This window comes from Mirounga angustirostris, unplaced genomic scaffold (genome assembly GCF_029215605.1).
Source record: "Mirounga angustirostris isolate CCGP_5_RB_7025 unplaced genomic scaffold, mMirAng1.0.hap1 SCAF_8, whole genome shotgun sequence".
Lineage (NCBI taxonomy): Eukaryota > Metazoa > Chordata > Mammalia > Carnivora > Phocidae > Mirounga > Mirounga angustirostris.
In genome coordinates, this window is record NW_026991716.1 from 73,401,806 (window position 1) to 73,425,119 (window position 23,314).

At 45.9% G+C, this 23,314-nt stretch overlaps 1 protein-coding gene across 2 annotated transcripts in view; it reads left to right on the forward strand.

The window, feature by feature from the left end:
* Positions 1-2,423: 2,423 nt before the first annotated feature.
* The window catches only part of NT5E (5'-nucleotidase ecto), a 56,360-nt gene continuing 35,469 nt past the window's right edge, over positions 2,424-23,314 (forward strand). Inside the window, exon 1 of one of the 2 annotated variants that reach the window (XM_064597836.1) lies at positions 2,424-2,853. In XM_064597836.1, coding sequence (XP_064453906.1) covers positions 2,515-2,853 — 339 coding nt within the window. In that variant the 5' untranslated portion in view covers positions 2,424-2,514. The remainder of the gene's footprint in view (positions 2,854-23,314) is intronic. The other variant, XM_045867190.3, reaches the window with a different exon arrangement.

A 23,314-nucleotide genomic window follows, 5' to 3' on the forward strand; every position in this document is an offset into this window, starting at 1 on the left:
CAGTATATTGTGGACTCAGCATTCATAATCAAGTGAGCCAATACCTTATGATAAATGTCTCTTTTTCCCTCTCCCTCTCCTCCCCACCTCTCTCTCCATGTATATATTATATATTAGATATAAAATGAATCAAAGACCTAAACCTAAAAACAAAAACTATAAAACTCTTAGAAAAAATATAGGAGAAAAGCTTCATGACATCAGGTATGGCAATGTTTTTTCAAATACGACACTAAAAACACAGACAACAAAAGAAAACAGATAAATCAGACTTCATCAAAATATGTAAGTTTGTGCATCAAGAAGCACTCTCAACAAAATGAAAAGGCAACCCATGGAATGAGAGAAAATATGTGCTATATATATATATCTGATAAGGGATTAACATCCAGAATATATAGACTCCCACAACTCAGCAACAGTAACAAAAAAACAAATAATCCTATTAAAACATGGGTAAATCATAGGACTTGAATAGACATTTCTCCATAAGATATATACATATAGCCAATAAGCACATGAAAAGATGCTCAACATCATTAATCATTAGGGAAATGCAAATCAGATCACAGTGAGATACTACTTCAAACCCTCAGCATGGCTATTACCAAAAAGCAGAAAATAAGTGTTGTTAAGGATGTGAAAAAAATTGAACTCTTGTGCATTGTTGCTGGAAATATAAAATGGTGCAGCCATTATAGAAGAAACTATGGCATTTCCTCAAGAAATTGAACATAGAACTACCATATGATCCAGCATGCCCAAAGAATGGAAAGCAGAGATCTAAGCAGATAATTTGTACACCATGCTCATGGCAACATTATTCATAATAGCCAAAAGGTGGAAACAATTCAGTGTTCATTGATGGGTGAATAGATAAACAAAATGTGGTATGGACAGACATATAATGGAATATGATTCAGCCTTAAAAAGGAAGGAAATTCTGACACATGCCACAACATAGATGAATCTTTGAAAAGGACATTATGTTAAGTGAAATATGAGTCAGCCACAAAAGGACAAATATTGTCTGATTCACTTACATGAGGTACCTAGGGTCCTCAAATTCATCAAGACAGAGCGGAATGATGATTGCCAAGGGCTGGGGGGGAGAGGTGGTAGAAGGTATTGTTTAATGACTAGGGAGTTTCCTTTGGGAAGATGAAAATGTTCTGCAGATGGATGGTGGTGATGGTTGCCCAACAATGTGAATGTGCTTAATGCTACTAAAGTGTACACTTAAAAATGGTTAAGATGGTAATTTTTAGGATATATATATATATATATATAATCCAAAAAGCTAAAAAAAAAGTACTGACGACGCATTTTGGGAAGTGTGAGGAACGCATATGCTGTTCTGCAAAGTATAAATCAATGGACACCCAATAGGACCTCCAAACTAATTCCCTTCTCCTTCCCTTCCCAAAGCACTAGATTGTTCATTGCATTCAGGAATCAATTGGTTAGACAGAGGGGAAATCTGCAATTTTAAATTCTATGTAATGATGATTTATTGGATGCATTCCTATTATTGCTTTCCTTGCCCAAAGCTTTGTCTTAATGCATGTACACACACACACACACACACACACACACACACACCCCACATCCTTAAAACATTAAAACCTAAAGAAAACGGAGGGAATGGACACACACAAAAAAATGCCTTAAAAAGGCAACAGAAGGCAGCATCACGTCCACAGAGCTGCTGCTTTTACTCCCATGGTCCGTTTTAGCTTCCAGAAACTGTCCCCGCACCAATGCCATTTCATGGCTAAGGCTTTCATTGTGAACAAATGCTGGACTGGATGGGAATGGTCTTAAATTCCGAGGTTTTACGTCTACACAGCGTGGACTTGGTGCGTTCTCCAACTGGAAAGACAGCGGCCAGCCACGTCTCACAGTCCGTTTCTGGCTTCCGCAGCCCAAAAGGCAAACTGCTCCTCTCTCCTGCCTCTCTTTACTCCTCTCGCTCTCCCCGTCATCTCGCGCATTTTTCTTTCCCCTCTTTTCCCGCTTTCGCTCTTTCAAGTGATGAGCTCAAGCAAGCACAAGCCCAGCACAAACCGTGCCTTCCCCTCGGGAAAAACTCCCGCCTCAGCAGAGGCTAGAAACCGCGAGCGCCAAGACGCGGGGTGGCAACCGCCGCCCCCGCCCGCCCCCGGGAAAGCGCAGCCCACCAGCTGTGGCGTCGCGGCTCCCCCGCATCGTGGCCAGCGCCCGCGCCCCGCCGGGAACAACCTCCCTACTGTTGCTGCCGGCAGCGGGTGCCAGCCCCCGCCCGGGCGCGCCGCGGCCGCCCCGGGTGCCAGGGTCGGATCGGGTGACTGCGCGGGCGTGCGCCGGGCTGTGGGGCCGGCCTCCGGGCTGAAGGAGGCCCGCCCCCGCCGCGCCGCGCCGCGCCCCGCCCCGCCAGCCCGGGCGCCTAGCTCCCGCGCCCGCCGCCGCCGCTCGCCGCCGCTCGCCGCCGCTCGCCCGGCCCGCCCGCACGCTCGCGCTCCTCGCGCCGCCGCCATGGGTCGCGGAGCCGCACGAGCCCCGGCGCTGCGGCTCCTCGCGCTGGGCGCGCTGCTGTGCCCGGCGGCTGGCGCCTGGGAACTCACCATCCTGCACACCAACGACGTGCACAGCCGGCTGGAGCAGACGAGCGAGGACTCGAGCAAGTGTGTCAACGCCAGCCGCTGCGTGGGCGGCGTGGCGCGGCTCTTCACCAAGGTGCAGCAGATCCGCCGCACCGACCCGCACGTGCTGCTGCTCGACGCTGGCGACCAGTACCAGGGCACCATCTGGTTCACCGTGTACAAGGGCGCCGAGGTGGCGCACTTCATGAACGCCCTGCGCTACGATGCCATGGTAAGTGCGGCTGGCCGGGGAGGCCGGCGAGCCCCGGGCTAGGAGCTCCGAACCGAGAGGGCAGCCGGCGCGGAGGAGCAGCCGATGGCGTGGCACCGGGTGGCCGGCCTCGGACCGGGCTCAGGGCGATGTGGGAAGAAAGCGGGGCTCTGGCCGGCGTGCCAGGGAGATGCAGACATAGAAGTCCCTTGGATGATTGGTCTTAAACGGACTGATGTGGTTGCGCGGGTTGTTTTGGAGGAGAGGGACTCAGCCCTACCTCCGAGGGCGTCAGCTGGCGTGCGCTGGAGCCTTGGCAATTATCCAGGATCAGCGACCGAAGTAGAATGTTTTATTTCGGTTTTATTGGAGGGAAAACTCAGGGCCAAAGAGGTTGAGTACAATGTCCTGGTCACCAGCTCCAAAAGAGAGAGACACGATAAGAATGGATTCCAGATCCCTTACATGTCGCAGCTTGAGCCTGATTAAGCTCACAAGCTTGGGGTAGGGTCCTGGCTCCGCTGTCTTCTGTGTGCAAGTTATTTAGTCTCTCTGTGCCTCACTTCCAGCCTCTACAAGATGAGGATCTACCTCAGAGGGTTGCCTGATGCATAGCATGGCCTCTGTAAATGTTAGTTCTTTTTATTACCAGATACTTCTCTACAGGTTTTTTAAAAAGGAAGAAAGAAAGAAACTTCCAGAAAGAACGAAAATGCTGAAACACTGGGGGTTCAAAGGATTTTGGTAAAATCAGTTTGGCAGCACAGGTTTAGAGAGTCCAACTGAAGAGGTGAGGCACTTGAAACATGTGCAAGAGTTTAAGTCCAAGCTCGCAAATGCTCTATGAAAGGCAATGCCTTATTTGTTGGACTAAACTCTAGAAAATGAGCAGAGAGGAGCTATGCAGTAATAAATATGACCAAAACATATATATGTGGTTTTTTTTTTTCATCAAACCATCACCCAAGTTTAACCCCGTGTAAAACCCTAGAGTAAAGGGATTCTATGGAGAAACAGGGGACAAGAAATCTTAAGAGCTTTAGAAGAGGAAGAAGAGAGCACCCGTCCAGGGGGAAGGGAAGGAGAGGTGGGGTCCAGGCTGGGGTACAGAGGGCTAACAATACACTTAGTATGAAAACAGCCCAGAGGTTATTTTTCCCCTGGAAACTTGGAGAAGGGAGGACAGGAAAAGATGATAAGGTAGAGCTGTTTGGTTTTTTCCACCACCAAGAAAGCTCATCCTAGAGAGATGAGAGATGGGCAGAGGGAGTTCCTCTCCATTCTGATGGCTGCTTGTAAGGTTATTGGAGACACTGAAAGCATAGGGATTCAAACAAATCCCTATGCCTCTGAGTCCATGGGTGGGGGGAGTGGGGCTCACCAGCAGCTGTCTGGACTGCGCAGAAGAATCGGGGGGCGGGTCTCAAGAACCCTGTATGGTCTCTTATCATCGGTATCTCCATAGCCCAACCTGCCTGATGCTTTGTGTGGGATAATAACAGAATAAATATTTACTGAATTGAATCGTTACTAGCTTACATCTCCATTTCCTCCCAGAAGGGTAAAATAAACATCATGTGAGTTTGTTTTGATTTCACATATAAATCACCACTCTTAAACTTTTCTCTTTGTGATACCCTTTTCTCCATAGCTATGTGAACTCCTTTTGGTGAGAAAAAAAAAATGGAGAATTCCTAGTTTTCCCTAATACTAATGTTTTCCTCTTTAAGTCAAATGGAGCCCATGATGTTAATTATCCTATCAAGTGTTTATGATAGGACTCTGGGTGAGGCTGGAGCAATTTGCTGCAAGTTGCAGAGCGTCACCACTGGGAAGTATTTAGAATGCTTTTTGTTGGCTGGAGTAATTTTCTTTCAAGTTTCACTCAAAATAATTGGACTGGGGCCTGAGGAAAAATAGGCTACTTTATAATGTTGACAGGAGGTAAAGAGGGGGAGTCTCATGGCCACGTTCCTGATAGTATCTCATCATCTGTGCTCTTCTGGGGTTTGACAAACATGATTTGACCTGCGTAGAATCCTAGTCGTGTTATGCCTTAGCGTGTGATAAAGCTCTGCTGTATTCTTGTTTTACAGAGATTTTTTATTGTCATTTTGCTTATAGTATTCTAAGCTCAGGGAATTTATTGTTGTTCTGCTATAAATATTGGCCCCCTCCATCCACTCGCTCACCACATCTTCAATTCCAGGGAGCTGGAGATTCTGGTTAGGGTGGAAAACAGTTGTCGAGGGGCATCTCCAGTTCTCTAGAAACTGGACTTGGTTAGAGGAGCTACATCTAAGGCCTCAAGGTTATAGAGGGTAAAGAGGAAGCTACTAGAATCTAGCTTCACCCCAGGAGCCTTGGAGGAGGTGTAGACTTTCTAGACCTGCATGTCCCAGCGAGCGCTGCCGGAGCAGTTCTGATGCCTCCAGAGGCCCCAGGGCCAGCCCGGAGACCCCCTAGACCCAGCTGCCAGGCAGGGAATTGTAGAGGGAGAATTTCAGAAGCCACTAGTTGGTATAACTGTCTTGGTGGAAGGATGAGTGTCCCCTAAGGTGTGAGGAGGACAGCACAGAGGCACTCACAGTGTGAGCCAGCCCGGTTCCTTTCTCTGACTGGGAAACAAGAGGGATAACCCCCACCCTGCTGTGTAGGATTCTTGTGAGCAGTGCATAACATAACAAATGTAAAAATCCCTGGCACCCTGCTGGATCATAGGAAGTGCTCAGTAAAGGTTAGTTCTTGGTGCCCTGCCAGGGGTAAAAAAAGAAGAAGAAGAAAAAGAAGAAGGCTGTGAGGAAGGGAAGGTTTGGGTTTTACAGAGTCAGTTGATCTGATTCTGACTGCCTGGCATACTCTACCCACCTCATCTGCCCCCTCCAACATCTTTTCTAAGCCCCATTGTGTAAACAATTTTTTTTTTTAAGAGTTTTTTTATTTATTTGAGAGAGAGAGAGACAGCCAGAGAGGAAAAACAAGCAGGGGGAGTGGGAGAGGGAGAAGCAGGCTTCCCACCGAGCAGGGAGCCTGATGCGGGGCTCAATCCCAGGACCCTGGGATCATGACCTGAGCCGAAGGCAGACGCTTAATGACTGAGCCACCCAGGCACGCCTGTGTAAACTATTCTTAATGCTTACTAATGGAGTGGATTGTGAAAACCGCTGAGAGCACAGAGTTTGAGAGATTTGTTTATAGAGGTGGGATTCCCACCATTGGGGCGCGCTGGGAGGAAGTGAGCTTCGGGGAGAAGGGCAGCCTCCTTTGTAGCTGGCTCTTGCCCCTGAGCCCACTTTCTGTCAGCAAACCGCTCCTTGGTGCTTGAGCCAGCAGGCAGGGTGGGGACTCTGGTCCCTGCCTTAACTCACCCCGGGGGTGCCCCCAATCAGATCACCTTTCATCAACATTCTCCACCTCCTGCGTGAGCAACCACTGTTTGATGTTCCTGTTTGTGTGTACTTGCAGAACTTTTATCATAGTTAAGGGTCTTATGTTTTTAAATTATGTAACTCGTTCTATTGCTCAGATCATTCTGTTTTGTCCTCAACTGGTTGGGTTTTCTTTTTTCTTTTTTCTTTTTTTTTTTTTTTTGAAGGTAGTTGACACAAAATGTTACATTAGTTTCAAGTGTACAACAATGTGGTTGGACAATAGGCTGTGCTCACCTCAAGTGTAGCTGCCCTGTGTCCCCGCACAGCGTGCAACGGTGTCACTGACTGAACTCATCCTGGGCCTTTTATTCCAGAGACTTCTTCCTTCCGTAACTGGAAGCCTGTATTTCCCACTGCCCCCTCACGCATTTTGCCCAACCCCACACCCTTTCCCTCCGGCCACGGTTAGCTTATTCTCTGTATTTATAGTTTGATTCTGCTTTTTAAGCGGGTTATTTTCATGCTTGTCCGCATCCGTGCTGGCTCTGTGGGTATACCCTGCATCATGCCGCACAGAGACCTCCACAGATTTTACCCTCCTCTCCCCCGGTGATGGTTTAGGACACACAAGTGCACTGCTCCGAATGGCTTCCTGCTCTTCCGGCCTGGGAGGCTTTCTTTGGGATCCATAGGCAAGGGCAGAATTGCTGGTCTCGGGGATGGGTATCCTTACTTTGACTGAGGACTGCCTGAGTGACAGGAGTGCTCTGTTCTCCCCAGGCTCCACACCCACACAGATGTGAAGCCCCCAATCCTTACCCATAGGCTGCAGCATTATCCAGCTTTCCAGTAGGTATGAAATGTCCTCTCATTATGTGATCTTCTATTTTTCTAATAACTGGTGACTTTGGCATATTTACTTTTTGCATTTTGTCTTCCCTAATTGCATGTTCGCAACCTTTCCCCTTTAAAAAAAAAAAATAGGTTTAGGGGCACCTGGGTGCCTCAGTCGCTTGAGTGTCCGACTCTTGGTTTCTGCTCAGGTCATGATCTCAGGGTCCTGGGATGGAGGCCCACCCCCCCAGTGGGGCTCTGCACTCAGCAGGGAGTCTACTGGAGACTCTCTCTCCCTCTACCACTCCCCCCACTTGCGTGCTGGCACTCACTCTCTAAATAAATAAATAAATAAATGGGGGGACGCCTGGGTGGCTCAGTCAATTAAGCATCCGACTCTTGGTTTTGGCTCAGGTCATGATCTCCTGGTTGGGAGATGGAGACCCATGTAGGGCTTCTCACTCAGTGCGGAGTCTGCTTCCCCCTGCCCCTCCCCCGACATGCACTTGCATGTGCGCGTGCACTCTCTCTCTCTAAAATAAATAAATACATCTTTAAATAAATAATTAAGTTTACTCTATTTTTCATGATTTTCTAGGAGTTCTAGATATTGATCTGTGATCAATTTTAGAAATTGCAAATATCTTCTGAGTATGTTAAATCTATTAACTCAATCCATAGTGTCTTTCATTGAATAGAAATCCTTCATTTGGTATAATCAAATTACTCTTTTTTTTTTTGCCTTGTGATTTGTGCTTTTGAAAATTTATATAAGAGTTTATTAATTTGAAGCTTATCATCCCCAGTACTCACCACCAGAAATTCAGAGATCAGTACTGTTCTCTCTGCCTTTTGAGAGATAATAAATTTATAATCTGGGGCTATGCTATTCACCTCTCTGGATCACCAGTTCCTCATCTATAACTAAGAGATTTGAACCAGCTCATTCTGAGGTTCTGCGCATTTCTAAACAAATCATCCTAAGAAATGTTTTGATCTAATTTCAGTTCAGTAAAATGTTTTGATTCAGTGAAGGGGCAGGAGGATGGGGCAGAGGTACAGAGGCAGGAATCTGCAAGATTCTGGACCAGCTTGGACCAGAGCTGAGGTGGCAGGAACCATGGGAGATGAGGTTGTACACGGCTTAAAGGCCACTCTGAAAACTTTGGGCTCTCCTCTGTTGTCACGATAGGGGGGTGGGAAACTGGAGGTTTCTGAGCAGAAGGTAACTGTGGTATAATAAAAAATTGATATTTTGTCTTTATTCTCAGTTCCTGACACACAGCCCTCAAACGCTTGGAATCTCCTGAGTGACGAGAGTCTTTTGTATGCTAATGAGATGATTGATGGCTGGGGACCACTAGATAGCTTCAGAAGGAGGACTGGCCATCAGAAAATCCAAGCCACAACTAGAGGATTGGAACTTTCCTCCTCCCCTCAACCTCCTGGGAGGGGAGAGTGGCTGGAGATTGAGTTAATCAGCAATTGCCAGTGATTTAATCAATCATGCCTATGTGATAAAAACCCCCTAAATGATGCAGTTCAGAGAGTTTCTGGTTTGGTACCGGGAGGGTGGTGTGCCCAGAGAGGGCACAGAAGCTCTACCAGACCCCAGCCCCCGGCATACCTTGCCCTATGCATGTCTTCTGCTTGGCTATCCCTGAGTTGTAGCCTTTATAATACACCAATAATAGTAACTAAGGCACTTTCCTGGTTTCTGTGAGTTGTTCTAGCAAATTATCAAACTCGTGGAAGGGGTCATTGTTGTACACCCAGTTGGTAACCCCAGAGATCTGGAGAATTGGTTGATGTGAGAAAAAAAAACCTCTCAGTGACAGGGAAATCACAGTTTTGGAGGATAAGCAGAAATGGATGGGAGGCAGAAGACCCCCGAGAAGAGGGTGGAGAAGAGGCTGGGAGGCAGTCTAGGGTGAAATGATCCCTGAACTATGGTGATGGTTTGGAAAGAAAGGCTGAGTCCACGGGAAGGTTTCAGCGGGTAGGCAGTATGGCATGGGGCTAAGAGGATGACCTGTGGGGTGACTGCCTGGGATCAGGTCCCCTCCCTGCCACTTAAAAGTCTGTGGGCGGAGAGCAGGTTATTTAATCTCATGAATCCTCCATCTCATGTGTAAGATGGGTGTGATAACAGTCTTCACCGCAGAGGTTGTTGTGGAGTCAAAAGGACACCATAGTTCATGGGAAGCGCTTAGCACAGTGCCAGCTCATGGTGAGACGTTAGGAAGTGCTGGCCCTGCTCACCTTCTGGGGCAGGAGTGACTCAGGAGAGGGTACAATCAAAAGATGACTAAGAGGATTCAAGCCAGGTGCACAGGGAGAGTCAGCAGGGTTCTACTACCACCCACGAGCACGGGTTCTTCTAGTTAACCTTACCCCCTGACGGCTGAAGCCTGCTATTTGCAGCACAGAAATGTAGTCTGAAGGCTCCTCCTGAGCTTACTAGACAGGACTGAACCCTGTGGAACTGTGGCAGACAGGGGCAGTGGAAAGAGATCTGGACGGGACGTCACGACACCTGGGTTTTCCTGCTTGCCTCTTCCTACTCATCAGCTATGTGAGTTTGAGCAGGGGATTCCTCTTCTATAGGACAGAGGAATTGAAGAGGGTGGCCCATTGCATGTCACTCAGCAGCGCAGGCCCTGTCCTGCCCTCTGTTTTGCTTCTAATCTACCAGTATGACTTGGTTTGTCCCAGAACTTAATTTTATGTACAAGTCTAAGTTTGCTTGACAACTCTCTTACTCTCCCCCACAGTTACTGTCACAACAGCTAATTCCTTGTGGAGAGATGGCTTGGGTCTTCTCCCAATGGTACCTTCCATTGGACACTGTTTCCAGGTAAAGAGGTTCTCAGGATATGAATGGAGCGTTACTCTATTTGTAATAGAAAATGATGGCCTAAGGGATGGTAGGATGATGAGCCCAGTTTCAAGCCTGTTGTCTTTATGGCCCTTTTATTCATTCTGTCCAAAAATATTCACTAAGCACTACATGTGCCAGGCTCCCTGCTAAGTGCTGAGCAGAGCAAATCAGACTTGCTAGGGAGAAACCTGCTATTCAGTGGATAGAAGGCAGTGCCCAGTTGAGCCCTTCTTGACCACATAGAGAGTCTGGGCAAGACCTATGAAGGAGGGTGATAAGCAAAAGAAAGCATAAATGCCTGACATTCTAACACCTGACCATGGGAATTCAAGAACCAAAGATCTGGTCTGAAGAAGACACAACGTCAAGCCCTCAGATGTGTCATACATATCCAAATGCATAGTGGAGAGAGGGGAGGGGGGAAAGATGGCGGAGGAGTAGGGGACCCTATTTCAACTGGTCCCCAGAATTGAGCTGGATATCTACCAGACCACTCTGAGGACCCACGAAACCAGCCTGAGATGTAAGAAGATCTGGATCTCTACAAACAGAATATCGCAGGCGGTTGGTTTTGAGGTACGAAGCAGAGAGCCGTGATTCCACGGGCAGATATGGGAGGATAAACGGCAGTGGGAGGGTGCCTGGCCATGGGGATCCTACACTGCCAGTCAGTGACAGCCTCGCGTGCTGCAGACGGGCACAGACTCGCAGACTGGTAGCGTCCGGAAAGGACTTTAGGGCAGGCCCCGGGGCGGGAACCCGGAGCAGCGGGGTCCTGCGCACGTGAACTGGGAGCGGCTGGCGGTTTTAGAAGCACAAAGGGCAGAGACGTGCCCCGACCTGGAGGCAGGACTGGGGTGCTGCGGAGGGGTGCACAACCCAGGATGCTGCAATTTATAGCAGCACAGACAGGAATGGAGACGGTGTGGCCTGGAGAGCTCACTGAAGAACAGACTGCGATTCCTCTGCTCTGAGGCAGAGGGTTGGGAACGGTCTCTTCTGCTCTGACTCACAGAAGAGAGGCGGAAAGCTGCCAGGGAAAGCCCCCAGAGAACAAAAGCCCCCAAAACTGATTCCCACCGAGCCCATCCCCCACCACAGGGGAGCAGGGCAACTCCGCCCAAACAGGGTTGCGTGAGTAACAGCGCGGCAGGCCCCTCCCCCAGAAGACAGGCTGGGAAAGCAAGAGGCCAGCAACCCTAAGGTCCCAAGAAAACAGGTGCATCTTGCTTGGGTTCTGGTCAATAATTTGGACTCTATACATTCCCTCAAACACCCATCAACAGAATGACTAGGAGGAGGAGCCCCTAAAACAGAAAAGACTCAGATTATGACTTATGCTGCAGATTTACAAATGGATGCAGATATAACCAAGATGTCAGAGATGGAGTTCAGGCTAGCAATTGTGAAGACAATGGCTAGAATGGAGAAATCAATTAATGGCAACATAGAGTCTCTAAGGGCAGAAATAAAAGGTGAATTGGCAGAACTTAAAAATGCTATCAGTGAGATCCAATCCAAACTAGATAATCTAACAGCTAGGGTAAGTGAGGCAGAAGAACGAATAAGCGACCTGGAAGACAATATAATAGATAAAAAGGGAAAAGAGGATGCCAGGGAAAAATAACTCAGAATCCATGAAAATAGAATCAGAGAAATAAGTGACACCATGAAGCGTTCCAATGTCAGAATAATTGGAATCCTGGAGGGAGTGGAGAGAGAGAGAGGACTAGAAGATGTATTTGAGCAAATCGTAGCTGAGAACTTCCCTAATCTGGGGAATGAAACAAACATTCGAGTCCTAGAGGCAGAGAGGACCCCTCCTAAGATCAAGGAAAACAGGGCAACACCCCGGCATGTAATAGTAAAACTTGCAAATCTTAGAACCAAGGAAACCATCTTAAGGGCAGTTAGGGGGAAGAGATTCCTTGTGTACAGAGGGAGGAACATCAGAATAATGTCAGACCTATCCACAGAGTCCTGACAAGCCAGAAAGGCCTAGCAAGACATATTCAGGGTACTAAATGAGAAGAATATGCAGCCAAGAATACTTTATCTGGCAAGGCTTTAGAATGGTTGGAGAGATGCAGATCTTCCATGACCGACAGAAACTGAAAGAATATGTGACCACTAAGCCGGCCCTGCAAGAAATATTAAGGGGCGTTCTATAAAAGGAGAAAGACCCCAAGAGGGATATACAACAGAAATTTCCAGGGACAATCTATAAAAACAACGTCTTCACAGGCAACATGATGACAATTAATTCAATTATATCTTTCAATTCATAATCACTCTCAACGTGAATGGCCTAAACACTCCCATAAAACGGCACAGGGTTGCAGATTGGATAAAAAGACAGGACCCATCCATATGCTGTCTACAAGAGGCTCATTTTGAACCTAAAGATACATCCAGACAGAAAGTGAAGGGATGGAGATCCATCTTCCATGCCAGTGGACCTCAAAAGAAAGCTGGGGTAGCAATTCTTATATCAGACAAATTAGATTTTAAACTAAAGTCTGTAATAAGAGACACAGAAGGACACTATATCATTCTTAAAGGGTCTATCCAACAAGAAGATCTAACAATTGTAAATATCTATGCCCCCAACATGGGAGCAGCCATCTACATAACCCAACTGTTAACCAAAATAAAGAGTCATATTGATAACAATACGTTAACTGTAGGAGAGCTCAATACTCCACTCTCAGCAATGGACAGATCATCTAAGCAGAAAATCAACAAGGAAACAAGAGCTTTGAATGATACACTGGATCAGATGGACCTCATAGATATTTACAGAACATTCCACCCTAAAACAACAGAATACTCATTCTTCTCGAGCGCACATGGAACTTTCTCCAGAATAGACCACATACTAGGTCACAAATCAGGTCTCAACCGATACCGAAAGATTGAGATTATTCCCTGCATATTCTCAGACCACAGTGCTCTAAAACTGGAACTCAATCACAAGAAAAAAATTGGCAGAAATTCAAACACTTGGAAGCTAAAGACCACTCTACTCAAGAATGTTTGGGTCAACCAAGAAATCAAAGAAGAACTTAAACAATTCATGGAAATCAATGAGAATGAAAATACATCGGTCCAAAACCTATGGGATACTGCAAAGGCGGTCCTAAGGGGGAAATACATAGCCATCCAAGCCTCACTCAAAAAAACAGAAAAATCCCGAATGCACCAACTAACTCTATACCTTAAAGAACTAGAGAAAACGCAACAAACGATGCGTAAGCCACGCATTAGAAGAGAAATAATTAAAATTAGAGCAGAAATCAATGAATTAGAAACCAGAAACACAGTAGATCAGATCAATGAAACTAGAAGTTGGTTCTTTGAAAGAATTAATAAGATCGATAAGTCACTGGCCAGACTTATCCAAAAGAAAAGAGAAAGGACCCAAATTAATAAAATTATGAATGAAAGGGGAGAGATCACGACTAACACCAAGGAAATAGAAACAATTATTAGAAATTATTATCAACAACTATATGCCAATAAACTGAGCAATCTGGATGAAATGGAGGCCTTCCGGGAAACCTATCAGCTGCCAAGACTGAAACAGGAAGAAATTGACAACCTGAATAGGCCAATAACCAGTAACGAGATTGAAGCAGTGATCAAAAAGCTCCCAAAAAACAAGAGTCCAGGGCCTGATGGATTCCCTGGGGAATTCTACCAAACATTCAAAGAAGAAATAATACCTATTCTACTGAAGCTGTTTCAAAAAAATAGAAACAGAAGGAAAACTTCCAAACTCATTCTGTGAGGCCAGCATTACCTTAATCCCCAAACCAGGCAAAGACCCCATCAAAAAGGAGAATTTCAGACCGATATCCCTGATGAATATGGATTCCAAAATCCTCAACAAAATCCTAGCTAATAGGATCCAAGAATACTAAAAGGATCATCCACCACGACCAAGTGGGATTTATCCCCAGGATGCAAGAGTGGTTCAACATTCGCAAATCAATCAGTGTGATAGAACACATTAATAAGAGGAGGGAGAAGAACCATATGGTCCTCTCCACTGATGCAGAGAAAGCATTGGACGAAATACAACATCCTTTCCTGATTAAAACTCTCCAGAGTATAGGGATAGAGGGAACATTCCTCAAGTTCATAAAATCCATCTATGAAAAACCCACAGGGAATATCATCCTCAATGGGGAAAAGCTGAGAGCCTTTCCCTTAAGATCAGGAACACATCAAGGGTGCCCACTCTCACCACTGTTGTTCAACATAGTACTAGAAGTCCTAGCAACAGCAATCAGACAACAAAAAGAAATAAAAGGTATTCAAATTGGCAAAGAAGGAGTCAAACTCTCTCTTTTCGCAGACGACATGATACTTTATGTGGAAAACCCAAAAGACTCCACCCCCAAATTACTAGAACTCATCCAGCAGCAATTCAGTAATGTGTCAGGATACAAAATCAATGCACAGAAATCAGTTGCTTTCTTATACACTAACAACACAACTGTAGAAAGAGAAATTAGAGAAACGATTCCATTTACAATAGCACCAAAAACCATAAGATACCTCGGAATAAACCTAACCAAAGAGGTAAAGGATCTATACTCTAGGAACTACAAAACACTCATGAAAGAAATTGAAGAAGACACAAAAAGATGGAAAAATATTCCATGCTCATGAATCAGAAGAATAAACGTTGTTAAAATGTCTATGCTACCCAGAGCAATCTATACCTTCAATGCGATCCCGATCAAAATTCCAATGACATGTTTCAAAGTGCTGGAACAAACAATCTAAAATTTGTATGGAATCAGAAAAGACCCCGAATTGCCAAGGAAATGTTGAAAAAGAAAAACAAAGCTGGGGGCATCACGCTGCCCGATTTCAAGCTCTATTACAAAGCTGTGATCACCAAGACAGAATGGTACTGGCACAAAAACAGACATATAGACCGATGGAACAGAATAGAGAACCCAGATATGGACCCTCAACTCTGTGGTCAAATAATCTTTGACAAAGCAGGAAAAAACATACAATGGAAAAAAGACAGTCTCTTCAATAAATGGTGCTGGGAATATTGGACAGCCACATGCAGAAGAATGAAACTCAACCATTCTCTAACACCAGTCACAAAGATAAACTCAAAGTGGATGAAAGACCTCAATGGGAGACAGGAATCCATCAAAACCCTAGAAGAGAACATAGGCAGTAACCTCTTTGACTTCGGCACAGCAACTTCTTTCAAGATACATCTCCAAAAGCTAGTGAAACAAAAGCAAAAATGAACTTTTGGAACTTCATCAAGATAAAAAGCTTCTGCACAGCAAAGGAAGCAGCCAATAAAACAAGGAGGCAACCCACAGAATGGGAGAAGATATTTGCAAATGACACTACAGATAAAGGGCTGGTATCCAAGATCTATAAAGAACTTCTCAAACTCAACACCCAAAAAACAAATAATCAAGTCAAAAAGTGGGCAGAAGATATGAAGAGACACTTCTCTGAAGAAGACATACAAATGGCTAACAGACACATGAAAAAATGTTCATCATCATTAGCCATCAGGGAAATCCAAATCAAAACCACACTGAGATACCACCTTACACCAGTTAGAATGGAAAAAATGGACAGGGAAAGAAACAACAAATGTTGGAGAGGTTGTGGAGAAAGGGGAACCCTCTTACACTGTTGGTGGGAATGCAAGTTGGTACAGCCACTTTGGAAAACAGTGTGGAGGTTCCTCAAAAATTTAAAAATAGAGCTACCCTATGACCCAGCAATTGCACTACTGGGTACTTACCCCAAAGACAGAGATGTAGTGAAAAGAAGGGCCATAAGCACCCCAATGTTCATAGCAGCAATGTCCACAATAGCCAAACTGTGGAAAGAGCCGAGATGCCCTTCAACAGATGAATGGATAAAGAAGATGTGGTCCATATATACAATGGAATATTACTCAGCCATCAGAAAGGATGAATACCCAACTTTTACATCAACATGGATGGGCCTGGAGGAGATTATGCTAAGTGAAATAAGTCAAGCAGAGAAAGTCAATTATCATAGGGTTTCACTTACTTGTGGAACATAAGGAATAACATGGAGGACATTAGGAGAAGGAAGGGAAAAATGGGGGGGGAATTGGAGGGAGAGATGAACCATGAGAGACTATGGACTCTGAGAAACAAACAGGGTTTTAGAGGGGATGGAGGTGGGAGATTGGTTAACCCGGTGATGGGTATTAAGGAGGGCACGTACTGCATGGAGCACTGGGTGTTATATGAAAACAATGGATCGTGGATCACTACATCAAAAACTAATGATGTATGGTGACTAACATAACATAATAAAATTAAAACAAACAAACAAAAAAACAAATGCATAATGGGCATGTTTCCTCTTTTCCCCAGAAAACTAATCCTGAGCCAAGAGAAGTCACCTTCCATTCAGGTGCTTTCAAAGTGTCTCACATCAAAGAAACTCTCAGAATTACTTTATCTTCCATAACAAGCCCAGGTTTGAGGAAGACAACTTAGCAATGCTAATGTGTGAAGCTTGAAAGAGGTATATTGATGGTAGTGGTTTTTGTTTTTTTGTTTTTGTTTTTCAAGGCAAGAAAGTCAGTAGCAAAGAAAATTAGACTCAGAGCTCCAAAGTTTTGACCGTCTGGGTGTCTGTGGATCCCCAAGCCTCAGTGATGTCAATGGCCCCCACCCCATCCTGTGGCTGTGGTTGTGGCCTTCCTATGTCCTGTCTTCCAGAGTGAGTCCCACGCCAGAGGTGGGCTGAGTGAGCACCAGAGAGGGAGGGAGCAAAGGCAGGTTCTTAGCTCATCTTGTTCTTGTTCTGGCATGTAAGTTTCCTTAACTAAAAATTGGCAAAACAAACAAACAAACAAACCACAAACAAGTCACACATTGAGCCAGCAGCTTTCAGCAGTTCACCCACAAATACACCTGAGTACTGTGTGAGCTCTTTCCATGTCTGTTTTCTTCAACCACATAACTAGAATTTGAAAATCCTCTTGACACTTCTTTTCCTTCCCTTGAATAATTGATTCCGTATATAAACCACAGGTTGGCTGGAGCCCTCTAGCCCCTCAGGGATATAGTTAAACCTGCATGGAACCCAATGAGGCGAGCAGGTTACTCTACATGCAATGTTGTTATGTGCATTTTGCACATAGAGGGTTTGTACATTTTTCCATCTGATAGGGAAAACCTGAAATGCTGTCTGTTTAGGACTTGTTCATTCATTCTTTCAACAAACATTGAAGTGCTTGTGAGCTGGGTTGAGCCCTGGGATCTTTTCTGTCATTCAGTCAGAGGCCACATTCACCTGCCAGGACCCACATGCCCTAGCCCACAACTAGGGGGTCGGGGGGAGCACAGCTCAACCCCAGAAATGGTCTACAACTCCAGAAATGTGTCAAGTCAACCTAACTTGCAATCGCCCCCTCTTAAGGTGGTTGTTGAGTCTCCCTGAATGATTGGCGACTAAGCCCCATTGTGGAATCGGTCAGGCTCTCCCTGTAAGCCTCCCATTATAGGGTGCACTGCAACCCCCGGTCCTTAGTGGGATGAGCTAGTGTGTAAATGACTAGCTAAATACCTATGCTGCGGATTTCTGACAAAGGGCTTTTTGACATTGCAGTTGATTTCCGTGGCTTATAACAAATCATTTTCCTTTGCATCAAGCATACTGCACTGCTCTTAAATCAATTATTTCCTTCATTTTTCTTGTGAATTCATGTTTAAGCCTCTTGTCTTCACTTGGAACATTTGAGTGCCTCAGCTCTTGTGTTTTCATTGCCTCATCTGTTCATACAGTTGATGTCATTTGCCTGTGAGCTTCTCCTGACTGGCACTAAGGAGGTGAGGCTCACACTCTGAGCTCCTTTGGTCCTGAGCGGGCAGCGTTTGCCCATGTCTTTGGCAGGCTGTCTCACGCGTCCCTCCCTGTGGTCCCCATGGGGTTTACATATGGGTGCATGGATGGACGGATGGACATGCTCTTGTCTTGCCTTGTCCCTGTCTGCCCTGTCACCTTCCTGAGCACAAGCACTAGGGCCTTGTTACTTGGCACCCTAGAACCCTGTAGGAAACTAGTTGAGTGATACCCAACCCTTCCAGGTATTTCCGTTAGGTCACTTTGACAGAGTGGTTAAGACCTGGATGTTTAAGCCTCATTACTTTTGTTCAGACCTCAGCTCTGCCTCTTGCTAGTGGCAGGAGCACTGTGCCTCAGTTTCCCATCTATGAAAAGGACAAATAATAGCACCTACCTAATAGCTCTGTGAGGATTAAATGAGTCAGTATGTGAACAGGGCCTGGCCATGTAGCATGAGAGTCTTAATGATCAGTCTTTCTTTTTGTCATATGTTTTATATTTAAAAAAACTCCTTCTTGAAATTCACTTATGTCAAACTCCCTGGTAATTTTTACAGTCCTCTGTGAACAAAGCTGAGGCTCTGAAATGTCCCCTTTCAAATTCAGATATAGATATTCTTTGATAGACCAAATAGTTGGTCTCCTTAGCAGATTTCCAGTAGGAAAAGACTCTAAAAAGTGCCATTTTCTCCCTAACTGCCATTATGAAATCTAAATAATGTTCTCGTGTATACACACAGGACACACAAAACCGTTCAAGCTCTTTTTAAGAATCCGTTTCATTCACAAACAAAGGCCAGTACGATATTAGTGGGAATGGTGATGCAGTTGACTAAACTCTTCACCTGCTTCTGAGTAGCTTGGTTTCTCTCACTTCACAAGATACTGCTCAGCTGTTTACCAAGTTTTGTTTTGTTTTGTTTTTTTAAATCCTGCCACCTTTGAAAAGTTTTAATGTCTCGCATACCAGATCAGAGTAAGGTGGAGCTTATATAAAGGAGCAGGTGGAGTGGTGGTTGTGTCATTCACTCAGTAAACAGCTGCTGGGCACTGGTGCCTGGTGTCTGTCGGGGTCACCAAGGACTCAGGGGAAGTCGCGGCCCCTCCTGCCTTTGCGAGAGAGACGTGTGAGCCAACAGCCAGAAGGGTGAGTGGTGTCGGAGAAGTGCGTTTAGGCTGTGGCTGGTGCGGGGCGTCTGCCGCCCAGGTGGCACACCGAGGCAGCACGGAGGGCTTCACGGGGAGGTCACTCACCTAGAGCTGCATCTGAGGCACTTCACTGCGTGGGTAGTTTAGTGTTCCTGGACCTGAGGGCCCCTGAAGTTTGGCAGAAGTGAGCCAGCTCAGGGAGGTCAGGAAGGGACTGCTGTGGTGCCTGAGGAGTCGGGACTGTGATTTCGGTGGGAAGCGGGAGGCCCTGGAGGGACACGAAGCAGGGGCTAGAAGCAGCCGTGGGCATGTTTTTGGAAGTGCATTCTCTAGGCCTGTGGTGAATGGGCAGGAGGTTTGTGAGCCTGGGGGCCAGGACACCGACTGGAAGACTCCAGAAAGGTCTGGGTGAGAAGTGAGGGAGCGGCGCGGGGGGGGGGGGGGGGGGAGGGAACAGTGGGTGTGTGGTAGAGAAGACCCCCTGAGAGACGATGGTGTAGGAGCCGTAGCAACAGGATTTCGTGGCTGGTTGGCTTCATGGCTGGGGGACCGGGGGGACAGGGGAGGGCTGCCCAGGTGTTTCACTGCTTCTTGGGTGTTTCTTGGCAGAAGCTCTTGTCCAACACATGGGATCACATGCATCCTCACAGGTGTCTCATCCACAAGCTTACTGGGGGTAAGTGTCCTTCTCTGCTGGTCGTTGGTCTGGCAGGGGACTCCTCAACGGCCAGCAGATGGGGGGAGTGGGGACCATGGGGAGGGGACCACCAAACCACCCCCAGGCAGCTCCCTAGCATGGCCCTTGAAACAAGAGACAGGAAAGGGATCCGGGCATCTGCCGCACGGTCCCGGTCCCAGCGGGCACATTGTCAGTGTCTGGCTTCAAGCTGGGCAGGCCTGGGATGGAGGGGGGCGGGGTGTCATTCCAAATCTTGGGGGGAATCTAACTTTTCGTAACACTTGGAATAAAAATTCTGCTGCGAGTAGAGTCTGACCCAGGATGCTCCACCAGGAGCTCACCAGAGCTGGGCCCCTGTGGCCTCTTCACAGCTTTATTTATTTTGGGACATGAGGCCCAGCTGAGAAGGCAGGCTCTGTGTGAGGCGACGCCGAACAGGTTCTTGGCCTGTGATGCTTGCTCAGGTCTTAGGGCTTTGCAGCTTCCTTGCCTTTTACGGCCAAGTTTCTCGCTTAAATTATTACTCTGTCTGCCGTGACCATTCATCAGAGGATTTCGAAACAGAACTCTTTACCAGTTTGGTACTAGAGGTCAGGGCGACCGTGTCTTGTAACCTCTGTTTCCATTGCAGCGCACAGAGATGTGATGCCGCTGGGACAGGGTTCTAGGGGACGCGGAGGAGGCCGCCAGTAGCAACCAGCCCAGGGGGCGGAGGACCGACGGCTCCAGCCTTGGGAATTAATTCTCTGGCTCTTTCCTCGCCTCCGTTATTTATTTACTTGTTCATTTTTTCAGCAAATATTTAGCAAATGTTTCCCCCGTGTCGGAGATACTTTAAATGAATGACGGGGCTCAGTTAATACATATTGTTTAATAATGCGTGTTGTCTACTGCTTTGATCGATCAGCTGTAGCTGGAGAGATCAGAAAGGGACGATTTCTCCATAAAAGCAAAACATTCCAGAATAATGAAAGACCTTCATAGACGGCTGTCAGACGGCCACGGACTTCTGTGTCCCCTCCTGCAGACCGTGCCTAAATCCCAGCGTCAGGGCTCAGGCGGACCCGCTCCGACAACGGGGGGCTTTCTCTCTCTTACTCTCAGCCTGAGGCGTGTTCTCATTATTTCTTCTGTCCGTGCACTTGTTCAGGTCCAGTCCTCAAGACCAAAGGGCACATTTGTTTACGGGTGAAAGGAGGAAATGAATAAATGGCAACTAGGAAGAGCCTTGGGAAAGAAAAGACCTGGGAGTTGGCGCACAGGCTCGGAGGACAGGGTGGTCGGGCAGCCTCTCGTCGGTGTGGCTGCTGAATTCGCTAGCAGGTTCCAGCCACATATTACTCACCAAAGGTCTATTTTATTGTTGTTAGAACTCAATAAATAGATGCCGCACAAAATTATTATCTTAGGGCAAGCATGAAAAATTGATTTCATCTCCAGCGCCAGCGCTAGTTGATTGACGGTAACTCCCTGCGGGGCTAAGGTAAGAAGGCTTCTGTCCAAACACAGTGGGAAAGATTAATTCAATCAGTTAATTGGCATCTTTCATGGAAGAGGAAGAGGTAGAGGAGAACAGCACTGTGACATCATGTATTTGTTTGCACTGTAACCAAGAGACAATAATTGAATGGTAGCTTAAATTCTGTTTAGCGTACAGTGTATTTGGAAATAAAATGATTTGAGATGTAGTCACCTCATAATCACCTAAAAATGTGTCTAAGTAAGGAAATTGCTTATCCACAAAGGGAAGGTCGACTTTGGCCTGTGTCCAGAATTCGTGAGAATGATAACTGACATACAGACACAGGCTTTCCCTCACTTCTCACTGCAGGGTGTTGTTAATAATCCAACAAGAAACTTGGAGCCAGAAGTCTTGGAATATCTTCGTTCTTCCAGTGCTGCTTCAGATGACCTGAAAAACCTCTGGGCTTTATCTTTAGTCAACAGAGACTTTCTCCAAAGCCACCGCTAGACTTTGACAAATTATCCACATCAAATGTAAATATTAACAGACACCTGCTGAAGGTGTTAAACAAATCAGACTCTATTCCTCAGAGTTGATGTAACAAGAGTTTATTTAATAAGAATCACAGAAGAATCAGATCTCCTGTCCTTACAGTTGTGTTTAGCTTTAAATGGCAGCAACATTTCAGGGGTTTAGGTGGTTGAACATGCTGGGCTGGGCTAGATGGAAAGTGAGGAAAGTTTTTTTCATGTAAGAGCACCAGGTTTTTTTTCTTTTTGTCTTTTTAAGTAGTGCTTTAGGCTTCTGCATGAAGAAAGCAGTGAGGGTGAGGAGCCAGGGCTAGACCAGAGGCTCACATTAAATCTCTATGATTTTGATGTTGGAGATACTGAAGAAGGCCATTTTGCTACACTCAGCTGTCTTAAATTACAGAACAGTGCATTTGGTGAAATTTAAGGTTTATAGTGAAAAGACACAAGATTGTCATAGGTCTAGAATCAGTGAATGAATAGGGTTAGTAAGTGAATGAGCCCAATATTAGAAATGAAACTTTTAGAAAGCAAAAAAAAACAAAGAGGGAGAAAGCATAAGAGTATGATTTAGGTCAGAAAAAATACTTGCCTGATGTGAGGATTATAGCATTAATGACAAGTAACAGTTTAGCTCAGATCAGGATTGGTTATTTTTTTTTTAAGATTTTATTTATTTATTTGACAGAGAGACACAGAGAGAGAGGGAACACAAGCAGGGGGAGCAGCAGAGGGAGAAGCAGGCTTCCCACGGAGCAGGGAGCCCAATGCAGGGCTCGATCCCAGGACCCTGAGATCATGACCTGAGCTGAAGGCAGACACTTAACGACGGAGCCATGCAGGCGCCCCAGGATTGGTTATTAAAGTCATGGGGGAAGCTTTGGGCAGAGCAGCAAAAAATTGACAAGCACACATAAGGAAAGGTACTGGAATTTTCAGAGAGGACCAAAAAAAGTGGAATGATATTACAGTATGAATTTGCATAAATTTTCTTATGTTTGTGCTACAAATGCTCCTTAAGATGTAAAGGAACGTGGAAAGATAACCTGCCCTGATATGTTCTTTCATTGCTCTGAGTGCTCTTGGACAGACTCTTCCTGAGGTATTGTCACGTTAATACAAATAATAGAAATGAATAAGAATTCATGTATTTCTTTATCATACACCTGAAACTAATATAACACTGTATGTTAACTAACTGGAGTGGAAGTAAAAACTTTAAAAAATTGTATTTAACACATTTCTTGAGCTCCTGCTGTAAGCCAGCAGGGAGCATGATATACTCAAGTGGGGGGTATGCTCCTCCTTCCAAAGAGCTCATGAATAATGAAGTTGTAAGAAATGCAATGGAGGAGAAACAGGTTGGAAAACATCAAGGTGGGGAAATGCGAATATGAGTTTATAAAGAAAATAAGAATTTACCAAGGCATTTTTCTGCAAAGGAATTTTTGTAGGAAAAGTTAGCTGTGTGTAGAAGAAAGAAATTTGTCAGAGACTCTTCTGCTCATTCAAGTATGCATTCAGGGACGCCTAGGTGGCTCAGTCGGTTAAGCGTCTGCCTTCGGCTCAGGTCATGATCCCGGGGTCCTGGGATCGAGCGCCGCATCAGGCTCCCTGCTCGGCAGAGAGCCTGCTTCTCCTTCTCCCTCTGCCTGCAGTTCTGCCTACTTGTGCTCTCTATCTCTCTGTC